The sequence below is a fragment of the Centruroides sculpturatus genome, unplaced genomic scaffold (assembly GCF_000671375.1).
Source record: "Centruroides sculpturatus isolate CEXI.00-Female unplaced genomic scaffold, Cexi_2.0 scaffold914, whole genome shotgun sequence".
Classification (NCBI taxonomy): domain Eukaryota; kingdom Metazoa; phylum Arthropoda; class Arachnida; order Scorpiones; family Buthidae; genus Centruroides; species Centruroides sculpturatus.
The window spans coordinates 339,645-361,654 of record NW_019385339.1 but is presented as its reverse complement, the minus strand read 5'-3'; the positions used below and the strand labels follow the sequence as shown (position 1 = coordinate 361,654).

At 32.1% G+C, this 22,010-nt stretch overlaps 2 protein-coding genes across 2 annotated transcripts in view; both read left to right on the top strand.

Moving 5' to 3' along the window:
• Window positions 1-4,483: 4,483 nt before the first annotated feature.
• Window positions 4,484-6,400, top strand: LOC111637848 (the record flags this gene model as incomplete). Its single annotated transcript, XM_023383431.1, has 3 exons — window positions 4,484-4,696; window positions 5,409-5,623; window positions 6,216-6,400. Coding segments are annotated over 3 exons (457 nt in total), but the record flags the coding sequence as incomplete, so codon positions are not given.
• Window positions 6,401-8,371: 1,971 nt separating this feature from the next.
• Window positions 8,372-22,010, top strand: part of LOC111637847 (cytochrome P450 3A9-like) — a 23,447-nt gene continuing 9,808 nt past the window's right edge. Inside the window, exons 1-5 of the mRNA XM_023383430.1 lie at window positions 8,372-8,394; window positions 9,175-9,271; window positions 9,362-9,478; window positions 18,059-18,257; window positions 21,210-21,422. Coding sequence (XP_023239198.1) covers window positions 8,372-8,394; window positions 9,175-9,271; window positions 9,362-9,478; window positions 18,059-18,257; window positions 21,210-21,422 — 649 coding nt within the window. The remainder of the gene's footprint in view (window positions 8,395-9,174; window positions 9,272-9,361; window positions 9,479-18,058; window positions 18,258-21,209; window positions 21,423-22,010) is intronic.

The window sequence follows — 22,010 nt, the reverse complement described above, 5'->3', positions numbered from 1 at the left end:
CTTTCCCAATTGAAATTTGGTTAATTGCCCATTCCACTTCTTCCTTCAAAATTGATGGTTCCAAAGTAAAATGTCTTCCTTCAATTATTTCTTCTATATTATTATCTGCTTTATAAAGTTGTTCTGTATATTATTTCCATCTTCTCTTTATTTCACTTTCTTCCATTAAATCCTTTCCATGTGTGTTCTTTAAAATACCAAGCCTAGGGGTAAATTTTCCAATGACCTCTTTAATTTTTTTGAATAGATCATTTGTACGTCCTTTTGCATTATTTAATTCAACTTCTTTGCATTTATTATTAAGATATTCTTCTTTATCCTTCCTAGCCTGTCTTTGGAACTCTACAGTTAATTTTTTAATTGTTAGACGATCTCCTATAATATTCATTTGTCTCCGAGTGTTTGCAATTTCTAAAGATTTGTTTGACAGCGAAGTTCCTTCTTCTTCTTTCCTATGCATTTATTAGCAGTATGTTTAATGGTGTTTTTTAAAGACTCCCAGACTTCATCAGGTTCCTTTCCTAATGTATTAATTGTTTTGAGACCTTCTTTTATTTCTGAGATGTAAGATGAGGTGAAATCTCTAGCATAACATCCCACTATTTCACTTCCTTTTTTCTTAGCATTCAAATGGAATGATATTTTTGAGATAAGGAGATCATGATCAGTCCCACAGTCAGCACCCAGTCTGGTACAGTACATGCTGATTTGATTGCATTCCTCCATCTCTTGCTACCTATTATATAATCAATCTGATTTTTATAATTTCCATCTGGTGATGTTTATGTAAATAGTCTTCGTTTATGTAATTGGAAATATGTATTTGCAATAAAGCGGTTATTTGAAATGCAGAATTCCACTAGCCGTATCCCAGCATCATTCCTTTTCCCAAGACCATATCTTCCAACATGTCCTGGAGTCTCTTCTTTTCCTACTTTTGCATTCCAGTCACCAAGGATAAAGAGTGCATCTTTTTTTTGGTAAAAATGGACATAGAGTCGTTGTTTACTAGTTATCACGAATATATTTAATAATTGTGTTTGAATTTGTATCCAGGTAATTGACTGATATCATATGTCATTATTATGTTTTCATATATGAAATTTCATTCAGCATAAAAAATAAGTCAAAAAAGAGTAATGTAAAAATATTTTAAAATAATTTCAATGAAATAATAATGATGATAAAATAATATACATCATATTGCTTATTTTATAAATAAATGTTTACCAATACTTTTAATACAATTAACATATTTTTTTGTTTTTTATTAAAAAAAAAACTTTTACTTTTTGAGTTGTTAGATAAACATTTTGCATAATTAAATACATTTCCTTGGAGGTATTTTTCACAATTAGTTTAAATATTTGACATTCTGGCAAATACCATTTCTAACGCTTCTTAAATTTCTGGAAGATACGTTGATGCTTTGTATCAATATTTGGAACTAGTATATATCTTTCTAAGTATTTTCATCTTGTTTATGTTCTATTAAAAATTTTAAAATTCGCGAAACAAAAATAAATCAAAATAAAGTAATTACTGATAGTTTATTTAGTTTTGAAATATTTTCAGTTTATTATTTTGATCATTTCGAACAAATTTAGAATAAAAACCATACTTTTCATGATGCAGAAAAGCACTTTCAAAAAAAAATTTTTTTTTATTATGTTGCATACATTACTTAAACAAAAACAATCTTTTAAATCATTCTGTTAGTTCTCAGAATTATTTCATTTTGCATCAGTCCATCTTCAATCTCATGGATATGTAGAAGCTAATCTCCATAATATGACAAGACAAATTTGAAAAATATTTCCTGATAGCAATAAAAAAATATAGTTTTATTTTAAAAAGTATATATGATACAATTCGGTTTGTTTTCTGCATTATAATGTGCTTTCGTTCTGTTCTTTCGATAGTTGCTTTAGTGGAAAAATGTACACACAATGACATGACTTGTTAATTTTGAGTTCAATTTTTTCTATATTTTCCTAATATGTTTAAATTTCACGTTTTTGCACAAATTCTGCCTTTTTTTATTACCCCGTTGGCTATTTTTCCATGCGTAATTATATGATTTTGATAATCATATGAAAGATGAGGTCAATATCTTACATTACATTCTTGTCTCATGAATAAATTAATTTTTAAATGAATTTTTAATCAATGAAAAGTAAAAAAAAAAAATAATAATATCAAGTGACAGTATCAAAATTTTGTTTTCACTCATTATTGTAATTTATATCTTTTCGTCACTAATGCAGCTGATTAATGAAAAGTTTTACTGATTGATCTTTTACGTTTAATTTTTCACATTTTATTTTATATATAATTTACTTTCTATTTAAAGCAAAAAATTAGCGTAACTAATCAATTGAATCTCTCAAGATATTATCACACTTATATAATATAATATGTATTATATTTATATACGGTGTAAATGACTAAAAATAAATTTATTTGTAAGTCGGAGGATTTTACTTTTTGCTGTATAAAATGATTTCCTTAATTTTACAAACCAAGTAAAGTTATAAATAATGTAAGGATAACTTTTCGTAATTTAAAAAATGGCAATATTATTTTTCTATTTATTTTTTATTTTATTATGTCCCTGAGATTATTAGATTATTTTTCAGAGTCGACTGTAGAGAATGTATAAATCATTTAAATATTTATATGCTAAGAGCTATTTTCTACATTTTGAAGGTACAGAAAAGAATTTCTCTAAGGAGAAACTTGCAAAATGCAGAATAAACCATTTTCATGAAAGCTTAACTTTTTTTATGGCATCATAAAAAATTAAGTTATTTCGAATTAATTAGTACATTAAATTAGTATTATTTTTCATGTTCTGTTTTCTTATTCCTTAGCTATATCTGTAAATGTTGAACTCTAAATTATTAATAAAATTCTGTTCAAACAGTCTATTTTACTGGATAACTGACAGCTCAGATAGTAGGCAATAGACTACCTTTATTATCCTATAAAAATAAACTGTTAGAACGGATGTGTTTCCAATTGGAATAATTGTTTAATTAATAAAATTTTGGTATTAGATTATTATTACTATGTAAAAATAGCATATACTCTTTTTTCTTAGCATTCAAATGGAATGATATTTTNCGCTACTCACCCAAGTTTCCAGCTACTTCATAAGAGTAAAGTCAATGACCGTTTCTATGGCTACGCCATAGAACACATTTTGAAGGTTAGGAAAATTTGATGGAACGGCCATAATTCAAATTCGTACTGCATTGAATAGACTAGTGACTAGTGTAATGTTATTTGTTTAAATTATTGTACGATATAACGAATAAAATATCTAATTATTCTTAAAATAATGTTTTACTATATCGCCCAGATAATTGTTTTTTGCCCCCCCAAAATATAAATTGTTACTAATCGTCCCCTCAACATGGAAAAACGCCCAGATATCGTCCCCGTTGAGAAACACTGGTCTAGGGTCCATTCGTATTCGTTTGTTCGATAAGCCAGTAAAAACCGTAGACTTCTCTATGTATTTTAATTAACAGATTATCTAACGCACTTAATAAATAAGCAAGTTCAATGTAAATACTGTTATATTAGATTTAATAGATTCTCTACGCCCTCTAAATGCCAATTCTCGCTTCGATAACACCTACTAATTTAAACATAATATATCTATTAGCGGTAACTATCTTGTTATAATTTTCAATATTTATTTTATATTGTGTACTAATGTTAAATTCTATTCTATTTTGATTTCCAAATTGCTTCAAATACGAAAGAATCGACGATTTTTCGCGTCTTTTGCCAGCTAAATTGTCAAAGCCATTCTTATTCTACATAATAATTTCATTTGAAAATAGTAGGCAAGTCAACAAAACAATTTTTGCATTTTTATGCATCCACAGAGCCATTTTAAGTCTTCATAAATTTTATCGTGAAAATGTCGAATAAATTCTTTTGTCGACGTATTTATATTTAATTTAGGCATTGCTCTTTCTCTTTTAATAATGTTTTCTTTTTCATTATATGGTCTTAATCCCAAACTTTTTTAAAATAAATTTTCAATATCGCAATTACATTCTAAATCGCTAGCCTTAATATAAGGGCTAAAATTAAAAATAAAATTATAAAAACTTACTTGTTAAAATAAAATGTGCAATCGATATACAATTATACATACCTGGTACAAAATATTCGATTGTATGAATATAGTTTTGTGAAGAAACATACATAAAAATAGTTTAAGATATTCTTTACTTTATAAATAGTAAAACAATCCACTTAGTTAAGCGATGCTTTGTTTAGCTTACAGTTTGATAGGAAATTTTGGTAAATTAAATGAAAAGTTTCTTTAGAGTGTAATAATTTCTCTAAAAATTTATATAAGCATTCATTGGCAAATTTTTGTATATTCGATTTTAAAATTAGAAGAAATGTTTCGGAATTTAACATTTGTTGTGTTATGTGAATTTTCTCTTTCCATTTTCAGGGCGAGATTGGATGGATGTGCGGGATTCGTGGATCCACACAATTCGGATCATTTTAAATATCGCGGCAAGAAAAAATGCCTCTTGGAGCAGGATGAACCCGCACGAAGTGGATTTAAAAAATCTCTTATGGAAAATCATATTAATCCTGCTTATGAACAGGCTTTGAAGAAGATTCGGCCATTTTACGAGATTTCGTGCGATCGCTTTAACAGGTAAGTTATATTACTGTTTATATGAAATACAGTTATATCATGTTAATATGTGCTTCTTGTCCTTAATTATTATATTATACTTTTGTCCACTTTGGACATTCTTGTGTCATTATAACAAGTCCAAAGTGGACGTCAACTTTGGACTTGTTATAATGAGAAAAAAGAAACATAGTACACGTAGAAAAGGTACAGGTGGCTACGCATTCTTCGGCTCCATTAAAAACTATGGACCTCTGTCGTGATGTTATTGAGTACATCGTTAAGCGACACGTACAGTACATCCTCTATATATATTCAATGTTCGATAGAGCGCCCCTGTCCACCTCTGAGATCGGCATTAAACCGAAAAATCTCAAAGATAAGAATTACGGTAACGAGTTCTGTACATAACTATGAATTTGAATAGGGGAGGCTCTAAACGTCCACAAAATAGCAATAACTTTAATAACGTAGATCACTAAGGGATCGGAAGGCATCGGAACTTTAATCGTGAATCAGAAGACATCCTCTTAGGCAGATTGCCCAAGTGTTGCGTTGCCATAACTTAACAGACGTCTAAGCGATAATTTGTTTATTCATGGAAAATATTGGGAAATATTAAATATAATGTTTCCCAAGTAATGTATTATAATTTCTCTATAAGTTTTATCGCATTGTAAATTTTTAATTGTAAACATTTACTGCATTGTAAATTCTTTCTTCCCACATTTAGTGAGCGATTAGTTGAAGATGAGGAAGACAATGAATTAAATAATGATATTATGGGTCTTCCAACAAACATCGAAAACAATAACAACAAGAAGCACGAGGATTGCACAGAAAATCAGAACAGCATTGGGTATACTATAGGTTATACCATTGGATATACTATCGGTTGTGCAAAAAAGCCGGATCTTTCTTCAAGGCAGTTTGGAAGGCAGTCAAGAGGTAAGATTCTGTATATGTCAGTACAAACAAAGTTCGATTTAGACATTCGTTCGCCATTATAATTCTCACTAAATCCAGTGTGATACTAAACCAAAGTACCTCAAACAGCAACAATTATACACAGTATTAAGATGTACGCAGAGATTTGAGCTTGAAAACTTCGTAAGTTTTATGAGAATGCCATAACTTTCCTATATTTTTGGAGCTACATCGAGATTAACCGAACTAGTTTCATTTCTAATCCAATGAAAAGATAAGCTACAAATGAAAATAATAATAACGAGCAATTATTTATTGTCGGGCTGCAATATTTAGTAGTGGAAATTTATAGTACATTTTTTCAAATTGCAGCCCAATAATTATAAAGCTTTTAAAATAGTAAAATTAAATTTAAAATATAGCTGAAAAATATCATTCAAAAATGAATAAATATAACATTTTTTGATTCTCAAATTGATATAATGTAATATTTGCAATCAATCAAGACAAATACAGCAGAACCTCGATATTGCGCTCTTAATATGTTTTGATAAAATTTTAATTCAGATAGAAGTTATCAATAAATAATTATATTTGTTTTTTTCACATTCAGATCAGCACAGAAAGTATGGAGAAACATGAAGAACGGAGAAACTGATTACGTTCAGTTTGAATAAGGATCTCTTCCTCCATCACTGCATCAAGTATCCATCTGCTTGATTTGATCCGAATTCGTCTCGGGTAAGTGTTTAATCAGAATATTTTTGTATTTTACACTTAACACTTACAAGATTCTCTACTCTCAACTTATAAAATGAAAGCACTATTTCTATTCCGAATATACCACAAACACACAATAGCCAGGTAACAAGAGAACAGGAAACGTGTATTAACTTGGAGATACATCATGTTCTTTATAATATTGAAATTTTACATATAGACAGACTAGGGTAGGCTTTTAGGGCATTAGGATTATTTATATATTTATATTCTTGTCCAAGTATCGAAAAGAATATATTCTGGAAATGTACGTACTAGTCTCGTAACACAGGGAAAGCAAGAGGGTAAATGGGACTAGAAATTGAAATATTTAGCACGTTTATGTGCATATGAGTACACGAAGATTGTAAAGTAACCAAATTAATAATAATATATTTGAAACATAATAAATGACACAACAGTAGCAAATTAATAATTATGCGCCAAATAATTTTCGTTTGATTTGTAAATAATTGTTTTTGGGAAAGAAAATAAACTTACTGATTTAAAAATTATTAAATAATTTGAATATTTTAGATAAATTTATTGATTATTTTCATTTTTATTTTTACAGATTTAAGAAGAAAGTTATATTTTAAAATGTACAAAAATTTTCAAGAAACATCTTTATAAATACAAAAAGAAAAATTTCAAATTTTAATTTTCTTAACTTTATTTGCATTTCTTCTGATTTGCATTGAGTTTATTTTCTAATTTTTCTTTCTTTATTTGTTCACTAGCTGCAAGGACCCGCTTCGCTGGGCAAAAAGTAATGATAGTGAAGATTAAGATAATTGCATTATAGCTAATCTTACCGTTTTCACAGAATGCAAGAATTAGTTCCCCCGTTTACAAACTAATTAGAGAATTTTTACGTTTAGTCAAACGAACTATTTTCAACGTTTCTGTAACGTTTACAATCGATCTATAATCGAACCAATATTCGAATTTTATGTTCGAATTTAATTCGAACAAATTCGAACAAAACATTCGAAATAGAAAGCTACTTTCAACCACTTTCAGCCTCATATCTCCCGCACCCTTATAGCTATCTAGACGCAACCACCCCTATGCACGAATGGAGACTTGGGGCTACCACCACAAACAAACACCATTCACGTGCGATGTGTAGTTTTGGCGAAAAAGTGAAATATAGGGACATACATGTCCATTTATATATATATATAGATATATAGATATAAATATAGATATATAGAAGATATAGACATAGATATAGATATAGATATAGATTATTTTAAAATGCACAAAAAAAATTTAAAAAATTTTTATAAATACAAAAAGAAAAATTTCAAATTTTGATTTCCTTAATTTTGTTTGCATTTAATTGCATTTGTATTAATTTTCATTTTTTATACTTCGTTGTTTTTTTGTTTTTTATTTTAAAATTTCCAAAAAAAAATGTTAAAGACAAATTTTTATACAGTAATTATCAAAACAATCATGTTCAGTTTTAATTTTCTTTTACTTATTTGAATTTAATTGTATTTATTGTAATTTTCATTGTTTTTATTGTAATTTTCATTGTTTTTATTATATATATCATCGTTATTTATTTGTTCAACTTTTTAAAATATTAAAAAAAAATTTTAATTAAAAGATGAAAATAAACTTTTAAAATTATAAAAAAAATTGTCTCTTTAAACATCTTTTATTCAGCAGCTCGAGAACGCAACTGTTAGCATTTTCCTTGGCAAAGCTTTTGGAAGTGGTTGGAATTTGACGGAGAACTCGATAGTCTGATATTGCCTGATAAAGCCTGATATTGATGGTTTTTTCGTCCGTTATCGCATATGAGTACCAGGTTTCACAAGCAGTAACGGACGATGGAACGGCAAAATGACGTCACTTTTGCCGTCGAAGCCCACGGAATAAGAAGTTGAAAATTTTTTATTTTTCCGTCACATAGAGCGGAACAGCAAAAATTAGAACAATAGGAAGTCCGTGTACCAATGTCATCATAAAGGTCACGTGGACGATAGCAATTAAACTATGGAGGACGACAAGGCTAAAAAGTTTTATAAGTTTTTAACGATACAATAACGACGATTATTATTTTTAAAAAAATTTTGTTAGGCTTAACATCGATTAAAATTCAACGTGAAGTAGGTTAATAGCGANTAAATACGGTAAAAAATTACTTTTAAAATATGTTTTCTAATTAAATTTACCAGAAATATACTTACATTATTTCCCTCAAATTGTTATTGATTGGCAGAAGAAATATTTTTTTTATCTTAATTCAAAACGCTTACAAGAACTAATTTTAAATCTGTATAAATAGGTATAAGCAAGAGTATGTGTTGCATTATAAAACAAACCAAATTATTATCGATAAGATAAATAGTATTATAATTATCATTTATGGATAAAGTAATAAAAATTAATGTATTAGTATTGTCTACTTAAAAACATATATAGTTTTTTATACGTCTATTTTATCATAATACAAAAGTTCCGTTTTTAAACTATACGAAGCTTATTTAAAATTGGTTCGGAATTCTGAATTGAGAAAGATTTGTTCTATGAGAATTGTTGCTTAATCTGTGCTGCATAAAATTCGATGTGTAATAACTTCATCTAAAAATATTAAATATCAAAATTATTTATTTATACTAACATTAAAGATTTTTAAACCAAATTAAATGGTATTAAATAAATTAATATCATTTGTTGTGAAATACATATACCGAATATCTTGAGTTATTGTAAGTTAATATAAATATTGGCATTATTTATGTGAATGGTATTCTATTTATTATATAAATTAAGTTTATACTTTTTTATTTTATTAGTATTTACGAAGGACCGTATCCTACATTATTGATAGCGGATCCAGAATTGATAAAGGCTGTTTTTGTGAAGGATTTTCATTATTTTTCGGCCCAGAGAGTAAATATTAAAAAAATAAAACCACTAATAAATATTTGTTTTAATAAACATTATGTGATAAAATAATCAATAAAATAACCAAAAATTCAGAATTTTCGTTTCGGAAATCGAATTTTGGATAGGGGAGTATTCATGCAAACTGGAGAAAGATGGAAACAATTGAGAAGTATGATGTCACCCAGTTTCACTTCTGGAAAACTGAGACTAGTGAGAATGACTTTTCCTTTTTTTTTTTTTTTTTTGCTTGTGGTTGTACGATCGTACACGTCTTAAATAGAGCTAAGTTATCTGTACCCGTTCTTTCTTAATTTAGGTTACTTACCTTACTCCTAGTCCCTAACTGTAACTAATTTAGGACCGGAATGCACGTTATTCTTCGCATTGTAAAACGACATTGCGCATGCGTCAGGAACTTGTGTTCGAACAAACCTGACATGTCGTCCGGGTCAGCGATTTTCAAAAGGTGGCAACACTAATGATAAACATGTATGGAGCATGCAATGCCATAATGTTATGTGTGCCAATGGCATTGCATACTTCATATATATATATATATATACAGTAGACCTCCTATAACACGGTAGATACGTTCCGTGTTTTATGAAATTCATGTTGTATGAGTCCTTAAATACATGAGCCAATCACAGCCCTGCATGTATGCAATTTACGGACTACGGCTGTTTGAAAGGTTTTCTTCCATAAAATTAATCGATTCCTAGACTAATTCGACTCAACATTTCCAAAACACGTATAATTTTTTGGGAATAATCCGTATAAACTATGCTATAAACAAAAAATTGTAAGATTACTTACCGAGTGTGCACCGTTCGACGACGCCATTGCTTAAGCTTGTTTTCGTCGCGGAGCGGCGCATCGAACGGAGGGGTGCATGTTTCCTGATAAATTATTTTTCTGCGAAAAATTTGCTGAACTTTGGAGACATCATTAATATAAATATAATTTTTATGGCCGTTAAATAATAAATGGTTTTTACTAGGTCTGCTGCTCTTTTAAACTCAAAGGTTTGTGCAATATCCGCTATTGGTCTAGATTCGACCAATCCTGTTGCGACACGAGTCAGCGATGACGTTTTACCAAATTATACGAGTTTTTTTAGTATGTTTGTACAAATACTGTCACAATTTTTTCGCCGTTATATACGAATCTGAATTATATGAACCCGTTTTATAGGGGAGATCTACTGTATAAAAGATATATTCAATGTTCACCATATTAATTAATCGTTGAATATATGACGTGCTTAACATTATTTTTGCTGAATGTTAATCTTGATAATTAGCGCAATGCAACACGAGGGCGATCTGCCATGGGGGAATGCGGATCACCCTCGTGTCTCGTTGCGTCTCACCCAGCAGAATTTTTTGCCGGCTGAGTATTAACGGTTTAGAATTCTTTTGCATTCAAAAATTTGTAAAAATCGACCAAGTTTCCTCCTTGATTTGATCGTTAGCTTGNTGTGAATTTTCAACGTTTATTTGCATAGTTTGTTACATAAAAGTTTTTTCAATTTATGTGAGTTTAAAGAGATCTCAGTGATGCTTAAAAAAGAATAAATTTAACATGAAGACAGTGATTTTAAGTCTGGTTAGTCTGACTGTAAGTCTGATTAATTAGAGTGATTAAATTAACTAGGTGTATACCGTAAAATACGTTGATTTTTGTCTAAATTTTGATTTTTAATTTCTGTAAGATTTTCTTATTTTTTATTAACCCTCAATACCGAAATAATCCCGGGATCCCGGGATCGAATAAGTATAATCCCGAAATCCCGGGATTAGAAATAAGGACCGGGATCGAATTCCCTATGTACAATACATACCCAACAATGTCTTTGAGATAGACGGGTGGATTAAAATTTAAAGTGTCAGCCTTTCCTCTCTCCGAACCGGACAACGAAACTAATCGAGGCATAAATCTCCAGGAAACTGTTAGGAGTGATCTGTCCTTCATATGTATGGTCCAGTCCTTCGCTACGTTGTCGCCATATTGTGGGACATGATGACCTTGATAAAAAAAGAAAAAATTTCTTTTAATGCCACAGGGCAGAAAATGTAAAAAAAATCTTTGGGATAAACTGTCCGCTGAGTTGACCGCTGATTTTGGTTAATTAAAAATTATTCCATAAATTAGCAAAGAAAATCGATGGCTGACAACTCTGATTCGGATATGGACAACCTTTATTATTTCTGACTATTTAAATAATGTTTACCTAGTATTGGCAGAATATTTTTTAGAATGATCAAATATTAAACATTATATAGCGATTGTAAATTTCAAGAATCGATTTTGATTTTAAAATACTGTACTTTGTTATCTACGTTACGTCATCGAGTTTAATGAATCTTACTCTATATAACGAAATCATAAACCATTTTTTGATGATACTATATCTCGTCTGTAAAATCGCGCTGCTGTTAACGGCTGTACACCTTACAGGTATGAAGGAGTACACGTCAGGAGTTGCAATTTGGCATAGTATTTGGTGACCAAATCATGCGCACATACAATAAACCAGACTTGTAGGTAGTCAGGGGACCCAGAATCGAGTCAAAATAAAATACAAAATGCTGAAACTGTTTCTACAAACAGGCGCGAGTGCGAGATTTGCGCATGCATTGCTCGCACTCTCCGAAACATAGTATTGACCCATGAATGACTTCGCCGTTTTACTTGTTTATTATAAAGTACAGTACGTATATTAAAGTATTGTAGACAGTATCTTACCATGTCTACTGCTGTATATTTTTGTGTAGTCTCCAATCCATCCCACGCCTTTGACTATTAATTTTTCCCTTTTCCATCTTGTTTATCGTTGCTTTTAGTAAGACGACTGAGCAGTAAGGATTTTTCAGCAAATGGCTGATAGCTGTCCACCTAGTGAAAGTATGTTATTCTGATGTTCAATCTTCTTTTTGTCTTTGCTCTTTCTCTTTCGTTTATTTGGAGATTTTTTTTAATTCTGTCTGTATAATACAATACCAGAACCGCTGAGCATAGCTGGTGGTAAGATACAATAGAGGGTTATATACATGGTGTTTGATAAACATTTCCATAAGCATTGTGCCAAGAGGGTGCATATAGTATTTCGTGAGTAGAGTGAACAAACTTAGGCGCGACAATAAAATTCATACATTAAAATGCCCGATAAAACATAAATTGTTTGTTTGTTTTGTTGCACGACAGATACTAATTCAGTAGAGCATCGTTTATCCGAATCAATTGGGGACTGGGGTTGTTCGGATAACAGATTACAGTAGACCTTAATAACGCGGGTTCATATAAGGCGGATTCGTATATCGCGGCGAAAAAATTGCGATCGTATTCGTATAAAGACGCTAAAAGAGACTCGTAAAATGATGAAAACATCATCGCCGACTCGTGTCGCGACAGGATTGGTCGAATCTGGACCAATAGTGGACGAGCAGTTCAACTACTTACACGCTACAGAGAGTTTAGGCGGGTAAGTTGAGTTTACTATCGTCTCTACAGTATATAGGCCTAAATTAGGTACTGTAAGTCTAATACAGTACTGTAATTTTAGACATTTCTTGTGAAAAAAAACATTTCTTATTCGACGGTCATAAAAATTATTTCTATTAATCATGTCTCCAAAGTTCAGCGAATTTTTCGCAGAAAAATAACTTATCAGAAAATGCGCCCGCTGTTTGGTGCGCTGCTCCGCGAAGAAAACAAGCTTAAACACTGGCGTCGTCGACCGGTGCACACTCGGTAAGTAATCCTACAATTTTTTGTTTATAGCATAGTTTATATGGATTATTCCCAAAAAATTATACGTGTTTTAGAAATGTTGAGTGAAATTAGTCTAGAATCGATTAATTTTATGGAAGAAAACCTTTCAAACAGCCATAGTCCGTAAATTGCGCACGTTTCGTGCTATGATTGGCTCATGTATTTAAGGATTCCTACGACGCAAAATTCTTATAAAGCGAAACGTATCTACTGCGTTATAGAGGGGTCGACTGTATGTACGAAAAAATATATTAACCTATCCCATGTTGAAATTTTTCTTCGTTGCGTGTCGCTTCGCGTTGAATTTTCGTCGATGTTAAGCCTAATGTAAACTTTTTAAAATAATAATCGTGGCTATTGTATTGTTAAACATTATTTTTTTTATTTTTACAAACAAAATAAATATATTGAAAAATATATAAAAACAAAAAAATTACACTTTAGAAGTTAATCTACTATCAAAAACGTTCGATTCAGCACGACACACAGTCCTCAGAAAAACACCACACAAAAGTGTCAATGCTGCCTGCAAAAACATACACATCAACAAAAAAATATTGGAGTAGCCCAAGATATAGCCAAAGATTGCAGCGCCAAATTTTGCCAATTCCAGTCTGCAAATTTAAATTTTGCCGACTGGAATTCTTTCGGATAAACGACGCTCTTCTGTATTCAATTCATATTACAGAATAAGTGTGAGACGAACATAAAATATGAACATGAGAATTGCAGTTTACTGTAAGCATGCAATATGAGTGAGAAAGTCACTGAAGAGGAGCTAGTGCTGGCTCAAGGAAGGAACTGTGCTGATCGTGAAGTACTTCATGATCAAATCTTTGAAGTAGTTGGTGTTTTGTTTTTTGAGTACGTATTTATGTGCATCATGCCAAGTATCCCCATTTTCTTCCACTGAAGTTTTCAGTTGATGTCTTTCTAGTTCTAAACGAATGCAGTGAAAGATATAATGTTTGTTACTATCCGGGATGTTACAAAAGGAACAGTGGTTCGTTTATTGTAAATTAAAATGGCTAAGTTAAGAGTGATACCTATCATGTCCAGTTAAAAGCTGTTTATGTTAATCCAGTTATTGTTGATGTAGTCTTCTATTGCAGGTATAAATTTGTAAGTCAGATGATTATGATTGTCATTCCATTTGAGTTGTTACTCTTTAATAAGATCCCGTTTAAGCATGTTTTTAATATGAAATATCAATAGAAAGGTCGTTGTCCAGTGCTGCAGATTTCGCTAGCTCGTCGGTCCTCACGTTTAATTTGGTGCCAATGTGAGCTTTTGTCCAGTTAAAGGAAACAGAGTTAGGAGAGGTGATTATCTCTTTTATGACATCAGTTGCTATGAGGTGGTGGCCCGGATTGTAATACCGACGCGCAATCAGTATAGAAAGAGCACTAGGTATTGCTCAGTTTGCTGTTACTCAATTGTAATGCCTTGAGTATGGCCAGTAACTCTGCTTGAAAAACAGTGCAGTATGTGTGAAGCCTATATCTGCTGCTGTGGACTTCGGCGTGGTTGTTGTAAACAACAAAACAGCAACCGACTCCCGAGCCTAGCTTAGATCCGTCCGTATAGATGTTTATTTACGTGTGAGCCCTAGAGTTAATTCTGACCGATGGGAGGCGATAAGGATTGATGGTAGACCTATATTCTATTGGTTTATCTATGTCGTTGGCACAGAGTGTTTCATTACTGATGACGACGTTGCTTGCCCTGAGTATCTTCCAAAGTTTTACATGATTTTCTATGAGCATATTAATAGGGGCTTTCTTAGTAATAATTTGCAGGCTGGAAGTGGACAACTGCGGTAGCGTTTGGCGATATGCAGCAGCACCCTCCTTTGGGAAGAGATCAATTTCCTTGATATGCGTGATTTTTAACTGCATCTGCCCACGTGTTGCTGGCGTAAATAATTATTGGTACGTAGACCATGTCATATATGGTGGCCATGACACCTGAATCCAAGCCCCAGTTATTTTTAGCGAAGCGGGCTAAATTTTGGAATATTTTCCCAGTATTGTTACATATATATTCAATGTAATTTGTCCACAGAAGCCTATGGTCGATAATAACTCCAAGAAATTTGAGCGCCTTTAATATCTTAATTGTATTTCTTCCCATTTTAATGGTAGGGACTCTTTTTGTCCAGCCTGGTGAATATTATACCTTGTGACTTGTTAGAGTTGAATGAAGCTTATGCTTAGACCCCCAAGTTTCCATGTTATAATCTCGTTGCCCTTGAGCTCCAACTTCGCACGAGAGTTAGCCTTTGGAGAACGGCTGATTGGAGAACCTTTCTGTTAGATAAATAATTTTTTAAATGTATATATTGGCTGGACTTGCTAAGTTGCGCAATTGGAGGAGTACAAGTGGCCGTCAAGCCGAGTCAAAGACCTTGCTGAACTCAGGCTCAGTAGGTAGTGATTGTTTACCAGGTATGAATATACCTTGTCTTTAAGAATTTTTATTGCGTCTGTTGTAGATTTTTGTTTTCTAAATCCAAATTGCTTGTTGGTCAGTTTATTGTTGGCTTCAAGGTGCTACTTGAGCCTTTCAGTTAATAGTTTCTTCAAAATTTTTCCCATTACCGGTAAGAATGAGATGGGCCTTACATCGTCTATATTTCCAGGCTTGGGGATAGTTAGCAGCTTAGCAATTTTCTACGAGTTAGGAAAGATACTATATTCAAAGCAGTTATTGCTTATATGGGTTATCATTCACACCTTTAATTTGCCTTCTCCACTTCTCTATATCCAGGGAATTCTCTTTCTGCCATCCCGTTTCCTCCAAATCCTCTGCCACCTTGTCTTTCCATCTCAGCTTCAGTCTTTCCAACGTAGTCCAAACCAATTTCTAATCCTTTTTTCAACATAGCCCTCACTTTTCCTGTCCACATGTCCAAGCCCTCTTAATCTACTTTCCTGCATATTCTTACTTAGGCCGAGACTCCATTACCGTAAAATCGGTGTGAAAATCCGTCGCCGTAAAAGCTTTTAATCACGTGACCCTGATATTTTACGCTTGAGTAGGTCGTAAAACCAGCGTAAAAGCGATTTGAGCAGTGTTCAACTTTGGATGCGAATACGGCCGTAAAACGGTACCATCCACCAATCAGAAGTCAGTGAAATCTAGGTCATTGTGACACGGTGCGAAAATGGCGGAAAACGAGCTTTTGTGTACGTTTTCTCGTAGCTACTCCAGAATAGATCTGGAAAGATTTATCGAAAACATCCGAAAGTATTCGCGTGTCTACGACAAGAAGTATCCCGATTATAATAATGGATGCCTGAATCACGCGATACGGACAGCCAAAGAAAATCCTTCAATTTAGAGGAGTATATAATGAAAAAAGCTAAGCTTAATAAATGCTGTGTATTATCTTAATTAATAATACGATAATAAAAGTTAATATATGAAAGTAAAGATATTTTTACTACATTTGTAATACAGAAAAAACTCGTAGAATATAATCATTGTTTTTATAACTTCGATAGTACCGTCGCCGTAAAAACTTCGCGAGCCGGACCTCCACCGCAATCCAGACGCAAACGCAAATAGGTCACGTGATTAAAACTTTTACGGCAAGGTTTTTACGCCCGTTTTTACGCTAGTGGAGTCTTGGCCTTATAGGACCCAACATGACAGTTGCTCTTATGTAATAAATCCTTATTCCGTCCTTCTTCGTCACATAACACATCCATTTCAGCATTCTTATCTCAGCTGTCTCCATCTTCTTTTCCTGGGCTCTTATAACTGCCCACATGTCAGCACTGTACATCATTGCCGGTCTTATCATGGTATCTTTTATTCCGAAGTTTAATGACAACGTTAAATTAACTTCACCGATGGGTATTCTATAGTTTAAATGGAAGCTCGTGCAACCGATAATTAATGTTATTGAATGCATATGTGAGAACTCACTGTGAGGAGCTAGTAATGAAATTATCTCCTGACACCTGATGTCAGATCGAGACTGCGAGCCCACTCACCTTATCTAGGGTTGGTGATAAATGTTATATTTAAGAAGACCGAGAGATCATGAGATCTCCGTCTACGTCAGGCCTCTGACCAATTAAGAAATAGATTTGATCGCGTCTTAACTCGCGCTCAAATCTATTTTTAACTTGCTTTCAAGTGGCGAGAGTCGTGAGTCGGCGATGGAGTGACCGGCGTTAAATAAATAGAGTTCGAAACCTGATTGAAACAAAAATAAAAGATTTAATAATTAAAATAAATAGAAAATTAAATACAAAGAAAAACAAATATATATATATCGATAAGTTAAATAATTACACCTCTATCTGATCGTTAAGAGAGAGTTTAAAATAAGTTGTGCATAATACCGCTATGCGTTAATTCTCTGTTTGGTCAACGTATTCGAAAGCTTTGGGAGGACTTTCAATCTTTGAAAATACACACAAGGTAAAACTTTGGAGGAAGGGGAGAAGGACAGAAAAATCTTGAAAAAAATCAAGAAGATTGTTGACAGGAGAGACCCAGAACGGGATGTTCTGCCCCGAATCTCTTCCAATCAAGAGTCAATATGTCATACCATGTGACAGGATCTGAGGGGTGAGTCGTACCACAAGATGCATCATAAACATGTGAGATAACATCATTTCCCATGGTGAAGTCAGTTATCAGGATAAAACTGAACGGGGTTCTATCCCTCTTTTACCAAATTCGAAAGTAAAAAAAAAATGAACGGCTTTTTCTCTAAATAAAATAATTTCTAAATCGTTAAATAATTAAAATAAATTCCAAATAAATCTCCACATGAAAAGAAAGATTCTCGTATTACGTTTCCAGGTTCTCACACGTATTACTTATCGTATTCATGATGTATTACTAAGTATTTATAATGGATGGTTTGTACTGTACATGCTATATACTGAATATACATTTTACATTATATAAAATAAGCAAATCAAAAGGTTAAACTTACTCCGAGATGTTCATTTTATTACGTTTATTATTAAAGTATTATTTTTAATAAAACTTAAGTTATATAAAATAACAAATCCGATGCAACGTTGTTCTTTTACTTCACTTCTTTTTAGATTTTCAAGTACTTTCACAATAGATGTTATTGCCAGGACTGCTTTTGGGATTAAACTCGACTCAAGAAAAGATCCAAATAATCCTTTTGTAAAGGCTGCAAGAAGAAGTCTTGGTCCAGTTTCTTGGAGATTTGCACTTGCAGGTATGTTAAAACGATCATGAGTGCTAAAACTTTAAAATTGCTATATGTTTTCATATATTCATTTTTGTAAAAACAACATATGCATATATATATATATATACAGTAGAACCTCGAAAACTCGTCCCTCGATAACTTAGCACTCCGGATAACTGGTCCACACCTTGGCAGGGCGAAAAAATCCTTAGTTANTAATTTCATCTTATTAATATATCAATAAAGTAGACTACTTGTTTTATTAAAGCTTTTTAAGAATCATATAATAGAATATACAGTAAGCGTTAAATCCCTCTCAAAGTAGTGATAGTTCTTACGTACTATAGAAAAATCGCACAAACTATTCGATATGCGAAATTTTAAAGGAAAAGGAAATAAATCAGCTGTAAGATTATTGCAATATTCACATAATAGCAAAAAATTAAACTACTTGTTTTATTAAAGCTTTTTAAGAATCATATAATAGAATATACAGTAAGCGTTAAATCCCTCTCAAAGTAGTGATAGTTCGTACGTACTATAGAAAAATCGCACAAACTATTCGATATGCGAAATTTTAAAGGAAAAGGAAATAAATCAGCTGTAAGATTATTACAATATTCACATAATAGCAAAAAATTAAAATCATTTTTATATTTTTAAAATATTTATTGTATATAAATACTGCTTCTTGTATTGGAATAATTTTGACGCATAAGAGAATTTGTTATAACATCAACGCCAAACAATGTACAGTAGATCCCCCTATAAGACTGGTTCCTATAATTACGATTCCTATAAGACAGCGATAAAACTGTGGCGGTATCCGTACACAACGGCAAAAAAACTTCTATAATTACGTAAAACGTCATCGGGCAGCCGAACTACTTTCCCGCTGTCCGTAGGCCACGCTACAGACGTTTATGCGGCTAAATTGAGTTTAGTTTCCTCTGTGCATATAATTATATATAAATTAGGTAGTGTACATGTAATTATATATTAATTATATATAAATTAGGTACTGTATATATAATTATATATTAACTTAATTTATTGTAACTTTATTATAATTATATATATATTTTTCGCCGTCTAGCGTCACGCTACGGCGAGTTAGGCGACCTATCGTCTGTTCAGTACTGTAATTTTATACATTTCTTGTGAAAGAAACATTTCTTATTCAACGGCCATTAAAATTATTTATATTAATGATGTCTCCAAAGTTCAGCGAAGTTTTCGCAGAAAAATAACATCAGAAATCGCGGCCGCCGTTAAGCTGAGCTGTTCCGCGACGAAAACAAGCTTGAGCAACGGCGATGTCGAATGATGCACACTCGGTAAGTAATCCTACAATTTTTTGTTTATAGTGTAGTTTATACGGATTATTTCCAAAAAAAATATACGTATTTTGGAAATGTTGAGTCGGATTAGTCTAGAATCGATTAATTTTATGGAAGAAAACCTTTCAAACAGCCGTAGTCCGTAAACTTAACACGTGTCGGGCTGTGATTGGCTGTGATTCCTACAAAATCGGATTCATAAAGAACGGAACGTATCTACCGTCTTATAGGGGGATCGACTGTAATTTCGTGCATATTATCGCAATATTAGAGTATAAATATGCAAATGAACTGCTGCTTGATATGCGTCATAATGAAGAAGCTGTCCACTGAGAAGAAATTGCGTATTGTCGACCTGCCGAAGAAAGTTTTATGTTGAGAAAACAGCATTAGAAGTTGGTGTTGGTCGTTTGAGTGTATCCAGAATAAAAAATAGTGAGCTACCATATCACGAAAATTTAATAGTTGAACAGAAGAAAACGTTGAGGGCCAAAACAGAAACGTTTGATAACGAGTGGATGTTGTGATACATCATCAGAAGTAAAAAGGGGCTTAGAAATAGAAGTGAGTACTTCAACTATCCGCAGATGCCTAAAACGTAACAATTTGAAAGCACAGGAAGTCTAAACTTACCAAATTACAAACAGAAACGTCTTAATTTTGCTAAATGCTATAAAGACTGCACCTTAAAAGATTGGAAAAGGATTGTATAGTCAGATGAATCCAAAATTAATAGTTGGTTCAGATTGGCAAAATTAGGTATTGACTACATCAATGTAGTTTATAACTGAGCGAGAAGTACAGTACATAAAAGTTTTAGAGTCACGCATTTACACACAAGTCTTCACAAGATTTCCAATTTTCCTCTATATATTTTGAGGAACAACCTGAAATAAATTGTAACGTAGTTTCATTATAACATTGTGTTCTACCGGTACATACTATTCAATGATACAAATACTTCATTGCGAATCATTTAAAGTTTAGGGAAATTTGAAAAAAGATATAAATTTTAATTATTAAATACAAATTTAAAGATGATAAAATATAGAAAAACAAATACTTTTTAATTTGCATTTAAAAAATTTTCATTTTTACACCTTACGGAGAAAGTATTGGAATAGTATCAAATTTCCTTCTCCGATTATAATATTTTTTTTCTTTTTGCAAATCTCCACGTTGTGAGATCCCCTGAACACAAATAAGTAAAAAGCAGTAGTAATAGTAGTTCCTCCAATACTCCTAGGTAGCATACCGGGCAGCAATTATCTTTCATGGATTTCGATCATGGGCGAGGGCTTCAGTTCCTCCCAAGTCATACTGAACATCTTCAAATCTTGAAGAAAAAACAAACGGGGAAAATTCCGCGGGTATGTATATAGAAACGTATGTGAGGAGTGCGTGTACGTGTGTGGAAATTCGTCCATTCCGACTTTACGAAATACGTTTTCTCATACGAAACCAGTTTTGAATTATGCGACAGTTGATGTAATAATTCATGAAAGACATGTTTGTAGAAATAAACTAATGATGTCCCGGATACCGCAACGATGTAAGTAATGTATATATGCGATCCCAGAGCGGAATACTGACATCTTCATCGTCTGGCCATCTGGCCATCTATTGGAGTAGAATATAGATCACAATTTTATGTGCGTAATTAAAAATTTTTATATATATTATACAGAATTTGATTTGGATGATGTGGTGAGCCAATGCGTTATGTTTTTCGTTGGTGGATACTTTGCTCCAACATTAACTATTTCGTGTTCTGTTCATGAATTAGCAGTCAATCCAGATATACAAGAAAAACTTATTAACGAAGTTGATGAAACTATTAAAAAATCGGTAAGTTTATTTATGTTATTAAACATTATATAAGACATATAAGACTTTACAGATCGGTAAAAAACCGGAGGAAACAAAAAATACGTAATTAATAGTCAATGAACTTGTCAAGAGTGGATATAACTGCCAATGTGTATATAACTGTATATGTTACCGCTAAAGCTTGAAATCCGTTAATGTGCGCATTACTTAGCTAATCTGCAGATTAACTAGGGTGATCCGTTAAAGTTGCGAAAATTATTGCATTTTTCAAATTACCTAGGTAATGTTCAGATTATCTAGGTAATCTGCAAATTACCTACTAGGCACTCGATAAAGTGAAAATAAGATTTTTGCTGGAACAACAGCAACGTTTCTGTAAGCTTAAATTAACATAATGTTATTTATTTAATTTTCAATATCTAAAGAATCAAGTTAATACAATCAACAAATTAGTTGATTGAATCAATCATCAATCAATTAAAAAAACTTTAATACAAAAATCAAACGGTTTAAAATATTACTACAATTAGGGAAATGAATTTGCAAAACATATGATAAAATTGTACTTACTTATTAGTGCAATCTAAAGATTGGTGACACTTTGAATTAC